This window comes from Musca autumnalis, unplaced genomic scaffold, assembly GCF_047663935.1.
Source record: "Musca autumnalis isolate F117 unplaced genomic scaffold, ASM4766393v1 scaffold_1, whole genome shotgun sequence".
NCBI classification, from domain to species: Eukaryota; Metazoa; Arthropoda; class Insecta; order Diptera; family Muscidae; genus Musca; species Musca autumnalis.
In genome coordinates this window covers 27,089,054-27,105,386 of record NW_027411644.1, presented here as the reverse complement: position 1 = coordinate 27,105,386, position 16,333 = coordinate 27,089,054, and the positions used below count along the sequence as shown (strand labels likewise).

General features: G+C 37.5%; 1 protein-coding gene across 1 annotated transcript; it reads left to right on the top strand.

Annotated features, from left to right (window-relative positions):
* Nucleotides 1-1,824: 1,824 nt before the first annotated feature.
* Nucleotides 1,825-13,885, top strand: LOC141389339 (uncharacterized). The gene is made up of 4 exons (XM_073961120.1): nt 1,825-1,981; nt 8,706-9,667; nt 9,938-10,997; nt 13,455-13,885. The coding sequence occupies exons 1-4, from the start codon at nt 1,825-1,827 to the stop codon at nt 13,883-13,885; spliced, it is 2,610 nt and encodes an 869-aa protein (XP_073817221.1).
* Nucleotides 13,886-16,333: the final 2,448 nt, after the last annotated feature.

Here is a 16,333-nt window from a genome sequence, read left to right as displayed (position 1 = left end):
CACGTTTAAATTCAGCAACCCAATTTTTTACTCATGCATATGAAGGAGCACTTTCACCTAACACATTCACCATATCATTATGAATTTCTTGTCCCGATAAACCTTTTCTTATGTGAATATTTAATGACAGCACGCCTTTCTAATTTTTCCATTGTAAAAAAATTGCGGATGCGTCTTTTTTGAACACCTGTTTCTATACGAAGGAGTTGCCAGATCGAAACAAAATTTAACATGTATTCATAACAGAGATGGAAGTTTCCAAAACACTTAACTTTTTCTGTTTATACCGCGCTTTTTGTGCTAGGCTAAGAAGTTTCAGAACTGCCCTCGTATGTGAGGTACAAGTGCACAATTTTTGAACGATACGTCTTTAATAAACTCGCAATTTTCCCAATTATCAAATATACCAAATTGCATGGTATATATATTTATTTATTTTAGGTGCATTCCAAAAAGGAACCTGATATTCAAGGACAATTTGATGATGTAGCAGGAGAGGCTCATCAATGAGAATTTTCCAATTTTCGAATATTTTTTAGAAATGTATAATTTATATATTTTTCCACAAACATCCCAGTTAAGACAAGAGAGGCTTCTCTTATATCAATGGATTCATATTAAGTTATTGATATGTGACCTAGTTTTTATCGACGTCTTTCATGGCTAAAATACTCAGGAAATATCGCCAACATTACTAAGTGGTATTTTGCCACCGTTGACAATTTGATGGGAATCGAACCCGGACATTCAGCGTGCAAGGCGATTGCACATAGCTTAATCCTACAGGTTGTGGTGTAGGGCATCACATGGTCGGCCCCGTCCGACTATAGCCTTTGCTTACTTGTTTTTGGATAAATCGGATACAGCTCCCATGCCACTAAATTTTTCAAACCGCTGTTTTCGCACAAACGCGAGTGATGATTCACTTTCTTCATTGAAATGGAAACGATCCACATAAAACGCGAATTAGTCAGCGATATTTTGAAAAACATTTTTCGCAAATTTTTTAATTTTTGCAGTAGCCATTTCCGCCGTTCTAGTATATGGATTTTTACGATCTGTGATTCATATGATCCCGTGTGGGGTTTGCTAGATCCTCCATCGGGACCCTCCCATTGGCGAATTGGGGAACGTTCATCATAAATTTCTATGGCGGACATCGGGGAAATAAAATACCCGGGGGTGACCAAAATCTAGCCTAAGGGTCGGCAGCTGGTCCCTTAGTACAAATGGCAGGCAGAGGCTGAGACAGCTGGAATGGCTGCATTTGAAATACAGAAGGCGCTGTGGGATCCACAACTTCGGCTTCTGCACAGCGAAAAACTTACACAACAGCGACTGTATCCACATTGGGCGGCTGTAAACAGCGTCTGACCCGAATCGAGCGGCTGAACACAGAAGGAAAACTATAAACCCTTCAGAAGGCAACGGGAAACCACTGAAGTACTCTTCCTTGAAAATCATACATTATGAAGCCTACAATACATAACACACGGCCCTCAGTCTCCGGCCAAACGAGGGTGCTAAGAATCCCCGGAGGTAAAACCAAACATAACCTAAAAATCGGAACCTGGAATGTAAGGAGTCTTTTTGAAATCGGAAAGCTTAATAACACCATAAGTGAGATGAAAAGGCTCAATATAGATATACTTGGAATAAGTGAAACATGGTGGGAAGAATGTGGAGATTTCAAGTCACAAAAATACTCATGTAGTATACCACTCAGGGAATTTAGATGGACATCACCGAAAAGGCGTTGCAGTAATTATGAAAGATGGTATAGCTGCATGTGTTGCTGGATATGTTCCGATGTCAGACAGAGCTATGCTTGTTAAAATTGATGCTAGCCCACTTAATATAAATATTATACAAGTTTATGCCCCAACAAGTGATTCAAGTTCGGAGGAAATTGAGCAATTCTACCAAGAACTAGAACAGCTATTAAAAATGACAAAACCGCACGAAATAACCATAATACAAGGTGATTTCAATGCAAAAGTCGGAAATGATGAAATACGTGGCATTACAGGAAGATATGGACTGGGAACAAGAAACGATAGAGGGGACAGACTAGTGGAATTCTGCCAAGCACACAAAATGACAGTAACAAATACCCTTTTTCACCTACATCCAAGAAGGCTATATACTTGGAAATCTCCAAGAGACAATAAGGACAACATTATACGGAATCAAATCGATTATATAATAATAAACAGCCGATATTGCACAAGTGTAACAAAATGCTCGACGTTCCCAGGAGCAGACGTTCCGTCTGACCACAACCTATTGTTGGCCAATTTAAAAATTAAAATCTCTGCCGTCCGAAAGACGAGAAAAAATCGAAGGCCAAAAATTAACGTAGAAAAACTTAAAGACCCCTTAATAAAAAGAGATATAAAAGAGCGGGTAAATTCCACACTGGAGAACATCGATAGAGGCGACCTTGAAAATATTTGGAATAATATAAAATGCAAAATTAATTCAATTACAAGAAATAATTTAGGAAATCAACCCCAACAAAAACAAGAAGAATGGATTACTGACGAAATTAGGGAGCTTCGTCTAGAACGTAGTAAATATCGAAACACTAATTTTGAAAGATACTGGGAAATTAATAAGGAAATTCGAAATGCAACCAGAACAGCAAAAAATGCAATCTTACAACAGAAATGCCAAGAGATTGAAATGCTACAAAACATGCACGATGACTTTAACTTACACAAAAAGTTAAAAGAAGCTGCTGGAATACACAGGAATTCATCATCAGGAGTATTATTAGATGAAAATAATGAAGCTGCATTTGAAATATCCGACAGAAAACGAATTTGGAAAGATTACGTCACTAGGATGTTTAAAGATGACGAGAGGTCAACATATGATTTTAATCAACCCTCTCTGACCGGAACTCATATAGAAAAGAACGAGGTCGAATACGCAATTGCTTCACTTAAAGATAGAAAAGCAGTTGGTCCCGACGAAATTCCCTCAGAAATTTTAAAGTTAATAGATGGAGAAAACATAGACATGTTAGTCACACTTTTTAACCACATATATGACAGTGGTCAATATCCACAAGACTGGCTAAAATCGATTTTCATAACCATACCAAAGAAAAAGAATGCAAAGAAATGCGATGAATATAGGCTTATAAGTCTAATGAACCACGCCCTAAAAATCTTCCTGAGAATTATCCATAGACGAATTTATGCAAAATGCGAACTTCATATGGGCAAGTCACAATTTGGTTTCAAAGAAGGAATGGGTACCAGAGAAGCGCTACTAAGCATACATTCGCTGATCCAAAACTGTCGTGAAGTGCAAAAAGACGTTTTTATATGTTTCATAGATTATGCGAAAGCTTTCGATACTGTCCAGCACCACAAGTTAATCGATATACTACTATCAATTGGGATAGATGGGAAAGAAATTCAATGTATAAAAAATCTATACTGGAACCAAAATGCATGCATTGATGTTAACGGCGAACTCACCGACGAAATCGCAATATCAATGGGCGTCAGGCAGGGCTGTATATTATCGCCTCTTTTATTCAATATTTACTCCCAAAAAATATTCACGGAGGCCTTGCAAAATGAGAAAATGGGAATACGAACAAATGGTGTTCTTATAAATAACATACGATATGCAGACGATACGACAATTCTAGCAAGCAGTCTAAATGGCCTACAAAAAGCAATAGACAAACTTACAACAGTAAGCGAATTATATGGGCTTAAAATTAACATCACAAAAACAAAATACATGATTATCAGTAGAAAGAACACATATAATAACACATCGCTGACAATCCATAACACAGAAATTGAAAAAGTAACTACCTTCAAATATTTGGGAGTATTGATAAATGACAAATGGGACATATCACATGAAATTCGATGTCGAATAGAGATGGCCAGAGGAGCATTTTATAAATACAATAAATTACTAACAAGTCATGATATCGGGCTTCAAACAAAAGTTAGATTTGTGAAATGTTACGTATGGTCTGTACTACTATATGCAGCCGAGACATGGACAATTAAAGCCAAAGATGAAAAAAAAACTAGAGGCATTTGAACTATGGATCTATAGAAGAATCTTAAAAATACCCTGGACCGATCGAGTAACTAACAATGAAGTTTTAAGAAGAATGAACGTGGATCGACAATTGATTAAAACGATAAAAAATAGGAAAATCTCATATTTCGGCCACATAATGAGAAATGATAAATACCAACTCATCCAAACAATTCTCAAAGGGAAAATTGAAGGAAGACCCAGTAGAGGAAGAAGAGAACTCTCCTGGCTTAAAAATATTCAAGATTGGACTGGCTACGATGACGAAAGGAACTTGTTTAGGGCGGCCAAAAATAGAGAACTGCCGACAATATAAATAACAAAAATATATATAAGAAAATATTTATATATTCTGAAATGTAATATAATTATTGTGAAACGATTTAATGTATGATCGCTTATATCCGAACAACGGATGGGCAAATAAAAGAAGAAGAAGAAGATTCATATGATCCGGATCGTCGAAAAACTAAAATATCGCGGGGTACCAGCACACTCAAAACGATATTGTAAATACTGTACCCAAAAAATAGGTTTTTTAGAAAAAATATCGCACTAAATTTTGGCCTTTGGTAGTAGTTTACTCTGCTGCTGTGTGGGCTACATACTCAATATACACTACCGCTCACTTGAATAGAACCCCCCTGCAAAATTTTTTTCAACCTCCATTTTTTCCGAATTATACAAGATATGAAATTTTTAAGTTTTATTATATTTTGCTTCATGTGTTTGGAGTAAACTTAGTCATTCATTTGCATTCAAATCCAATTTTTATAAGAATTATGCAAGGAAAACAAAATAAAGTCAAAAATTGATGTAAAAAAAATGGCTCATTTGAATAGAACCCCCCTTTAAAACTTGGGAATACAGAAATATTGTAGTAGAATATCGATGCATATTTACTCTATATTGAAAACGAAGTACATTCAGTAATATTCACTAAAAGTATATCCCTCCTGATTAAGGATACACCCGTATATCCTGCTTTGGCAAGGATTCTTTAAATAATCGGGTGTAATGCCCAACAAAGCTTGCTTTTTTATTCAACAAGTTTATTTTTGGAAGCGTGCTGTCTCCTTTAGTCGTATATTTTACGCATAAATCATTCCCATACATTTTAGAGAATATTTACCACTGTAGAATATGGCGGACCCGCAAGGATTTTCGCATTTCTTTTCAAAATTTCAAATTGTTATGACTCGAAGTGTACAAAAGTTTATAAAATCGTGATGAAATTTCCACACGGGATATCCAAAAATGTTACTCACTACTGGATATGTCTGTTTCAGAACTCCTTTATAAATTGCCGTACGCATTAAGGTGAAGTAAATTGACGCTCATGTCCTTAATAATTAGTAATGCCTTCCAGCACCATAAAAGCACATTCATCGCTACAGAAACAATTTAGAAGATGGTCTTCCATTCAATAGACGCGAAAAAAATAGTTCTATAGTTATGCAATTGTTTACTTAATAAGGATAGTCCTTACTAATTATGAAGGACTTGAGCGTCAATTTCTTTCGCCCTAAATGCGCACGACAATTTACAAAGGAGTTCTGAAACAGACATATCCAGTAGTGAGTAACATTTTTGGATATCCCGTGTGGAAATTTCATCACGATTTTATAAACTTTTGTACACTTCGAGTCATAACAACTTAAAATTTTGAAAAGAAATGCGAAAATCCTTGCGGGTCCGCCATATTCTAGAGTGGAAAATATTCTCTAAAATGTATGGGAATGATTTATGCGTAAAATGTACGACTAAAGGAGACAGCAATCTTCCAAAAATAAACTTGTTGAATGAAAAAAGCAAGCTTTGTTGGGCATTACACCCGATTATTTAAAGAATCCTTGCCAAAGCAGGATATACGGGTGTATCCTTAATCAGGAGGAATATACTTTTACTGTATATTACTGAATGTACTTCGTTTTCAATATAGAGTAAATATGCATCGATATTCTACTACAATCTTCCTGTATTCCCAAGTTTTAAAGGGGGGTTCTATTCAAATGAGCCAATTTTTTTTAATCCAATTTTTGACTTTATTTTGTTTTCCTTGCATAATTCTTATAAAAATTGGATTTGAATGCAAATGAATGACTAAGTTTACTCCAAACACATGAAGCAAAATATTATAAAACTTAATAATTTGATATCTTGTATAATTTGGAAAAAATGGAGGTTGAACAAAATTTTGCAGGGGGGTTATATTCAAGTGAGCGGTAGTGTACATATCAGATTATGCGAAATCGCGAGTTCTTTAATCCTATAATTGGTGTTTGTGCCAAACAACATAACTTTTTTCTTAAACCTACAACCCTAATCCATCCCCACTCAAGCCAAAAATCCCAAATACTTAGTACTCATTTAAGTTATAAGTTGACAACATTCTGTCTGTTAAATTGAATTTTAATAACAGAAAGATATTTGTCAACCTATCTTGACAGCTTCCGCCCGGTGCGAAAGAACTTCGTTCTTGTTCGACACCAACTGCCATACTGGTAAGACATAAGTACTCAATAAATCCATACTTTGTCCATCAATCCTGAGACCAAAAACCTGTTTTGTTTTTCTTTCTTCCATATCCAACTTTGCTGGAGATACCTCCCACAATATCACTTGGAATTACAAAGACAAAGTTGTTACTTTGCCTTTGTATTGGGATCATAGTGTTCTCATTCTACCGCAGGTCAAACTCTCCCGTTGTCATCAACATTTTGTGGTCCAGTTCGAGACGGATTACCTTACTCGGAGAACACCCTGATATTTCAATTCCACATTGTTTGCCATCATCCAGATTTCGGAGAAAACAGGTTAGTTTACATTGTTTCGCATTTTGCCCACTCATTCGTTGAACAAGCATAGTGAAGCGCGTGCCATTTAATCGTTGTGAGCAGAAAATTAAAATAAAAAAACGAACAAGGAAAATAATAGTTAGAATTTTGAATTAATTCGTCAAAGACACCAATCTATGTGACAAAAAAGTGAGAGAACAAAATTGCAGTGGATAAATCAAGTTTCACATAAACACAGGATTAACCACCTCAGGAAATTATTGAGTGAGTCCATATAAACAATATAATTCTTGAAAGTATTTCAAAGGAAAATCCATTCAAAATAGTCCATTTAAACATAGCCCATGTACACAAAATCAGAGTGCTTGTGACATACATACATATTTATATGCAAACATTTCTCTTGTTCTAGAAATATTTAACATCATACCGATAGACAAAAGAAACACGTGCCATGTCCAGTGCACGTTTCGTATGTTAAATGCTATGCTCTCGTGTTAAACAGCACTACAAGATCATGTGCTAATTTGACATGTAAATATATGTGAACGTATGAATGCCAATGATTACGTGGTTTTAATAAACATCGTAATTTCATGCCCTTGTCTTGTTACAGCTTTCTCTTCTTTTCTTACCATATGACCCATAACTCTTAACCGCCCTAACGATAGTTGATGGTTTTACATCTTCTCTTTATGGTTCACTGCAATTCGATCTCTTATCTATGTTTGTTGTGATCCAATTGCAATTACACAAAGTGATTGATAGACCATTTCCATTAGTTCCTCTCTTGATATTCCTCTTCTCACAATCCATTTTACATTGTGGATCGCATTTAACCGAGAGTGTCGACTCATCGACTCACACATGTGATTTGGTGCCATTACTCGCTCTGTGCTCCATTGTTTACATTCCGCAAAACCCATAGAATTTGTTTTCTTTCCTTTTTTTCAAAGTTTTACATTGGAAGTTCCAAACGAAGGCGGTCAACGACCTTTACTTCCAATCATAATCAGAACAGCTGATAATAAAATTGAAAGGAAAGTAATGACCAAGATATGCTGATTCATACCCAACAAACATTTTGCCATCGAATGTGAGTGCAGAATTTCACGAAAGGAAAAATCACTTCTCCCCATTTAAATAACTCATTATCCATTCTACTCGTTATTGCATGTCCATGGTGGGTTCACTTTTGGGTAGAAGGAAAGGTACCACTTAATGAATGTTTAATACCGTAAAGGTGGTACATTTAAAAGATTTGTACTTGTCGTCGGCTACCAAAATATAAAATTTTGGGGAAACAAAATAAGATTCCTAATTGCTTTTGCACTCAAGTAATTTCTTCGTTTTACTGAATTAACAGATACACTTATCTCTTGTGGAAATTGGCTTTAAATCTCTGGAAAATCACACATCCTGAGAAAACATAGTAAACGCTATTAGAAAATTTCAAGGACAAACCCTCTGTTATCGATAGTCTGTTATATATCCTTTAAATTAAATTCCCATATTGTTCTCCCACTTCCATACACAATAAATTGAATGCCACGATCCACATCCTTTTACATATAACACTAACCTATCTGTGTTTTGTATAAACTCTACATCTTAAAACCTCAATACTTTCCTTCTACATCCCTCTAATTTATCTTAAGGCTTTGATTTCACTTATCGCGTTTTTCTTTCACACTTCAACGTCATACTTCCACCTCAGATCCTTTTTCACCATGTCCTTGAGTAATTTCATTCGGATAGCTGACAGGTTGGTTGAGTTTGATGCCAACCTGAATGAAAAAGACACCCCTTTGTCTTCCGCTTTTCATATAGAAACTCACCAAGATGAGCTGAAAACGATATGGCATGAATTAAAAGGGGTTTATAGTCAATGCCTTGTTGATATCGAAAAAGAAAAATCAGAGGAGGAAGATGAAGAAGATGGAAATGGGGACGATAATGTGCTCCTGACTGTTAAAGGCAAATTCAACAGCGCATATGCTACTTTCTGTCGATGCAACGCCAAACTTAGGGAGATACTCCATAGTATGACCACCTCCATCAGTGACCCTATCCCAGAATCGCCTTCAACCCCTGTTGCCGTGTCGCCACATGGCTTCAAGTTACCCCCTTGTGAGATACCCATTTTCAACGGCGACTACTCTTCATGGCCGACGTTCAGGGATATCTTCACAGCACTTTGCTGGAAAAACTCCAGACTTAGTTCGGTAGAAAAACTTTTCCACCTTAGTCAAAGGACCACGGGAGAACCCCATGAAATAGTTAGCAAAGTTCCTCTAACCAATGAGAACTTCGAAGTAGCGTGGAAAAACTTGTGTTCACGTTATGAGAACAAACGGGTTCTTGTTAACATTCAACTAAAGTCGCTATTTAATCTTCCAACTATTGTTACTGAAAATGGGGACTCCATCAAAACCCTACAACGAGATATAAACAATTGTATATCTCTCTTGAAACTTTACGATATCGATGTCGAAAGTTGGGGACCCATATTCGTGTTTATATGTTGCAATCGCCTCCCCGATTCCACACTAACGTTGTGGGAGCATACGTTGTCTGACAAGTCCGAAATCCCCAAATGGTCCGACTTAGATTCATTTTTAACCAATCGTTACCGAACCTTGGAATCTGTATCCGAAATTCGGCAGAAAAATTCCAATCCTAGCGGATCCTCCCGCAATTCGCCTAAATGTCCTTCCAATCCCAAACACGTTCGCACCTTCCAAAACAAAGTCTCCGAAGACCAATGCAAACTGTGCTCGGCTGGAGTTCACGTAATTCGAAAATGTCCTCGGTTCTTAAAAATGAATCCGAATGAAAGATACTCCGAAATAAAAAAGAGCAATCTTTGTCTGAATTGTTTTTCGAAAGTCCATACCGTAAAGCATTGCACAAGTAAGTTTTCTTGTTATAAATGTAACAAACGGCATAATACCTTACTCCACCAAGAGACATTACAGCCACCTACGACGAACATTCCAAAGAAACGCGAAAATACAAAAGTTGCCACTTCTACTTACACTCCAACTTCTTCCACTATACAGTCCGCTGTCCCACACGGAGGCACCGTACAGACATGCTTTTCCACAAATTCTCAGGGCGTCCTATTGAGCACGGCACTAGTTAATGTGTCTTATAATGGGATTGATTACATGGCCCGAGCATTGCTGGACTCTGGATCAGAGGGTTCTTTTATATCCGAAAAGATTTTCAAAACCCTACGTCTTCCATTCAAGAACATTTCGGCTCAGATATCAGGGTTGAACAATACGATATCGGCCAGCGTTCATAAAGAATGTTCAATTGTTCTAACTTCCGTCGAGAACAACAACATTAAAGTACCCATTTCCGCCTTAGTGGTTCCCCACTTATCTAACAATCTTCCATCTACCACTATAGATTCCTCCACTTTCGTCAACCTTCCTAATATTCCTTTAGCTGATCCCCGTTTTAATGAAAGTTTGAAAATTGATATCCTTCTCGGGGCAGATGTTCTTCCTGTCATAATGTTGACGGGGGTCAAAAGAGGCATTTGTGGATCACTTATGGCTCAGGAGACGGTATTCGGCTGGATTCTCTCCGGCCCCGCTCCATGTCAGTCGCCTACCAAGGTCTCAACCATTGTGACAAATTTCTGTGAAATAACTTTAGATAAAGTTATTTCACGGTTTTGGGAGGTGGAAGACATTCCACGGAAAAGGATTTTGTCTCCATCAGAATCATATTGCGAAGATCTGTATGTGTCCACTACAAAAAGAAATAAGAATGGGAGATACGAAGTATTCCTCCCCTTCAAACAAAATTTTCCCAATGAAATAAACATTGGATCATCGAGAAATAGTGCTATGGCCCAATTCTTCAGGAATGAAGTTAGGCTTATTCGTACACCAACGTTTAAGGGAGAATATGACGAAGTTCTCAACGAGTACATTACCCTTGGTCATATGATAAAGGTCGAAAATGACTCGAATTCGGTTCCATCTTACTATTTGCCACATCATGCCGTTGTGAGGCCTGAAAGTACAACTACAAAGGTTCGAGTTGTATTCAATGCTTCTTCAGCATCCTCCAATGGTTTAAGCCTTAACGATGTCCTTTATCCAGGTCCTGTCCTACAACAAAATCTCATTCTTCTCATTCTTAACTGGAGATTTTATAGATACGTTTTTAACGCGGACATAACTAAAATGTATCGCCAAATTTTGGTAAACCGAAGCCAAACTTCCTTTCAAAGAATTCTTTTCCGTAAGAATCCAAATGAAATAGTCCAAGATTACGAACTAAAAACTGTTACTTTTGGCGTGAATTGTGCCCCGTTCTTGGCCATACGCACAATGTTACAGCTAGCTGAAGATGTCAAATCCACATATCCTCTTGCTAGTGAAATTCTCCAACATGCGATGTATGTTGACGACATACTAGCTGGAGCTCATTCCATATCAAAAGCTAGGGATTCTAGAGACCAATTAATCAAGGCTTTGGGTTCGGCAGGTTTTTCTCTCCGGAAATGGACTTCGAACTCCAAAGATATTCTTTCCGATTTCCCTCCAGATCATCTCCTTTTCGAAGACTTTCTAGAGTTCGATGACAGAAGTACCGCTAAAACTCTCGGCATCCGATGGAATGGCTTGTCAGATACCTTCTATTTCTCGACAATACCATTTCCTAACCCTTCAAAATACACAAAGAGAGAAGTTCTTTCTCACATTTCAAAATTATTCGATCCAGCTGGGTGGCTTTCCCCATGCATAATAATCGCTAAAGTTATTATGCAACAAATATGGATTGAAGGCACCGATTGGGATGACGTCATATCCCCTGACTCCTTAAAAAAATGGCAATTTTTCGAAAGTTCATATCCCTTTATCAAATCCATACAAATTCCCCGTTGGTTTGGGTATGATTCTCAGAGCGACATTGAGTTCCACGGATTTTGTGACGCCTCGGAGAAGGCATATGCCGCTGTACTATACGTCCGAGTAAAAACCATATCTGGCATCCATTCTCACTTAGTGTGTTCAAAAACAAAAGTATCACCACTCAAGACCTTATCTATACCTAGATTGGAACTATGTGGTGCTACATTACTCGCTGAAACTGTCGACAGTATAATTCCACAACTTCGTTTTCCCAAATGTCCGATATTCCTATGGACAGACTCCACGATTGATCTGTCCTGGCTATCCAAGCCTCCATCCTGTTGGAATACCTTTGTAGCCAACAGAGTTTCCAAAATTGTGGAATTCACAAACATTCCTAATTGGCATCACGTAAAATCAGAATCAAACCCAGCTGATCTAGCCAGCAGAGGTCTACATCCACAAGAGTTAATAGACAATGACTTATGGTGGCATGGCCCTCAGTGGCTCAAGGATAAAACCAGTAACTGGCCTAGCAGCAGTACTGTTGTCCATGAAATTGACCTCGAACGGAAGCCGGTCAATGTACATTTCGCTTACTTTGAAAAATTTGAGGACATGCTTGACAAATTCTCTTCTTTTCCAAAAGCCTTACGCATTTCTGCGTATATGTATAGGTTTATTCTTCAAACTCACCCAAAGTATAAATCAAAATTTACATTTTCCTCCAAAATTATAACGGGTCCTGAAATGCAAAGAGTCCAAAATCGCCTAATTGCCTTGATCCAAAAGGTATGCTATCCCAATGAATATAGGGCACTTTCCATTAACGGCCACATATCATCCACTAGCCCACTGCTGAGCCTCAATCCTATCCTTGATGGCGAAGGAGTTATGCGGGTATGTGGTCGACTCGCCTCATGTCCGGATTTGCCTGAGGACGAGAGAATTCCCATCTTACTTCCATACAAATGCCAATTTTCCAGACTTCTAGTAAAATTTCTTCATGAATTTTCTCTTCACGGTGGAAATCAACTGGTCCTTAAGTTGATTCGCTCTAAGTATTGGATACCAAAAGGGAAAAACCTTGTTAAAACAACGATCCATAATTGCAAGCCATGTGTACTGTACAAACACAAATGCCAACGGCAACTAATGTCTTCTTTACCTCCAGAGAGAACCCAACTTTCACGTCCTTTCACACATACGGGATTAGATTTCGCCGGACCTTTTGACATCAAAACTTATTCCGGCAGAAATTGCCGTATAACAAAAGGCTACGTATGCGTCTTTGTATGCTTCGCAACAAAAGCCATCCATTTAGAAGCAACGTCCGACCTTTCCACTCCAACGTTTTTAGCCGCTTTTAGCAGGTTCGTTTCCCGCCGTGGGTGCCCTTTACACCTCCATTCCGATAATGGTACCACGTTCGTGGGCGCATCCAAAATCCTGGCCAAAGAATTTATTAAAACGTCTCATGAAGCAGTCATATCAGGTTACGCTCACCAAAACTTGTCCTGGCACTTTATTCCCCCCGGAGCGCCTCACATGGGTGGGCTCTGGGAAGCTGGGGTAAAGAGTTTTAAATCCCATTTTAAAAAAGTCGTGAAAACCTTCAAGCATACTTTTGAAGAATTTCAAACACTACTTTCTAAAATAGAGGCATGCCTAAATTCTCGTCCAATATCTCCTATGTCCACAGATCCTTCGGACTTAACGGCACTCACTCCTGGCCACTTTTTAATCGGTTCTCCACTACTAGTTCCAATAGATCCAAAAATTGACACCAGTCCTATGTCCATTGTCAATCGTTGGCAACGTCTTAAGGTGATTCATCAACAATTCTGCCAAAGGTGGAAGGATGAATACCTTAAGGAACTTCATAAGCGCCATAAGTGGCAATTTCCTGTTGACAATTTAAAAGAAGGTATGATGGTTGTCATAAAAGAGGACAACATACCTCCCAATTCATGGCGACTAGGCAGGATTACAAATACTTTTCCTGGTCGTGATAATCTTGTTCGCATAGTCGAAGTTAAAACCGAACGAGGCACAATCACAAGGCCTATTACCAAACTTGTCGTTATTCCCTTGAAAGACACAGCTTCTCAAATGCGAAACGATGTAAACTAAATCTACATATATCGTCTATGTTGTACCTTCTCACATTCCGAATCCTGTTTTAGTGAACATGCCAAGTCACAAGTCAACTACAAAAAACCTACCAAACAACAACACTGCCAAAGGAAATGGGCGCAAACCAACATTTACCTGCAGATTATGTCGCCAACGACATGCCTTAAGAAAATGCAAACGGTTTTTAAACATGAATACGATGAAACGCCGAGAAATTGTACAAACTTATGGTTACTGCCAAAATTGCCTTGCTCATTCTCATTCCCAAGGAAACTGCTTCACCAAAACTGGATGCAAATATTGCCACCACCAACATCACTCTTTACTGCACATTCATCCAATTCTTCAGGATCGCGCTCGTTCAAAGGAAAGTCCCATACAATCAACGAGCATCAATTCAATAACCCAATCCAGAAGAAATAGTCCACAAGGGAGAGACGATCATACAAGCAAAAGAACCCAAAACTCTACGACCTCACTAACCGCCATTTTAAAGGGAAACTCAATTACCTTGCTACCAACTGTTGTCGTCCGAATTGATAGCCAAAAAGGAAATACAAATGTGCGTTGTTTGCTTGACTCTGGGGCAAGATACAGCAGTATATCTTCCAAAACTGTCGAAAAGTTTGGACTAAGAACTCTGACATTGAATTCTGAAACTATTTGTCCTCTAACTCTTCATTCTGTTTACGATGCCGATATTATAATAGAAACCATCTTACGTACGACAAATAGAATAACAACACGCATACCACACAAGTCTCTTCCGGACTCGTTTAAGAGCCACTTTCAAAATTTAATGCTAGCAGATGCTACTTTTTGCAAATCTGCCCCAATCGACGTGATTTTAGGAGCAGACATCTATTCGCGAATTCTGAATGAAGGAATCATTACCAGAGCGGGTCTTCCTACCGCGCAGAATACGATTTTTGGCTGGTGTATCTATGGCAATTGTTCACTCTAAACGCTTCTTTATCACTTTTTAATAAACGAATTAATAACATACATGGGCAATTGAAATAATGTAAACTAATCCTAACCACTTCAACCAAACTTTAACTATTTGAATTGTAGTGAATTTATCTATGAATTATATCAAATTATTGTATTATGAATTGTAATCAAATTAAGCTAATTGTTACCTGGATTCCTTAAGTAAATTTAGTCTGCGAAAGTTGTCAAGAACTCCAATACCAACCTGCTTCGGGTGGGGCGGCAATGTTTGTGCCAAACAACATAACTTTTTTCTTAAACCTACAACCCTAATCCATCCCCACTCAAGCCAAAAATCCCAAATACTTAGTACTCATTTAAGTTATAAGTTGACAACATTCTGTCTGTTAAATTGAATTTTAATAACAGAAAGATATTTGTCAACCTATCTTGACAGCTTCCGCCCGGTGCGAAAGAACTTCGTTCTTGTTCGACACCAACTGCCATACTGGTAAGACATAAGTACTCAATAAATCCATACTTTGTCCATCAATCCTGAGACCAAAAACCTGTTTTGTTTTTCTTTCTTCCATATCCAACTTTGCTGGAGATACCTCCCACAATATCACTTGGAATTACAAAGACAAAGTTGTTACTTTGCCTTTGTATTGGGATCATAGTGTTCTCATTCTACCGCAGGTCAAACTCTCCCGTTGTCATCAACAATTGGTTTTTCGAAATAACCAAATGAGCGTCCCAGTTACATAAAAAATACAAAAAACACCTGAAATCCGGCTTCAAAATGTCAGCATCCATAAAAGGTGGATGCAGTGGAAATTTTGGAAAGTGATACATTAGAAGTGTAATCTTCATTTTGTATTCTCCTACTTTTGCTTTGGACAGATGTCCGTCATTTGACTGGTTTAATCAGAAATCGAATAGCAATGTAAAAAACCTGTTTAGCATCAACGTGTTTTTACCTATGTTTTTTCCTTTACGCGGTCGTAACTACCACGTAAATTAAATTTTTTTGCTAAATTTTTGAGCTTTGTACAAAAACATCTAAATTAATCCAGCAATAGTCATAGTTACTGGTAAACTACAATAGTTCGCGTATTATAATAGTGCAAACCTTGGCTTCATGGAAACTAAAAAAATTTGACTTTTCCTCATATACACTCGTTAGCATAAATGCTGAGTGTATAAAAGGGTTACAAAACGGACTGAGATACATACTTTAGATAGTTATTTAAGAAAAATTTTCAATATATGTATGTATGTATGTAATTATGTTATTTTAACACAACTATCTTCGATATATATTAAAATACAATACTAAAAATCCAATAACATATTCATTTTTCTCCTTTTAATATCACCAAATAAAATCAATAAAAACATATTCCCAAATCCATAATACTATTTTGACAATAGGCAACCATTGTTTGCCATATGAAGACGACCATGAACATTATGATGTTTCTTCTTTCTTTGTGAACCACATAAATCTCA

Excerpts from the sequence above, each read along its gene's own strand:
- LOC141389339 (XM_073961120.1), top strand. The coding sequence starts at position 1,825 with ATGCTTGTTAAAATTGATGCTAGCCCACTTAATATAAATATTATACAA. Across the intron at positions 1,982-8,705 it reads CGAAATAACCATAATACAAG|AAACTCACCAAGATGAGCTG; the intron begins GTGATTTCAATG and ends CTTTTCATATAG. Across the intron at positions 10,998-13,454 it reads TAACGATGTCCTTTATCCAG|ATCCTTCGGACTTAACGGCA; the intron begins GTCCTGTCCTAC and ends CTATGTCCACAG.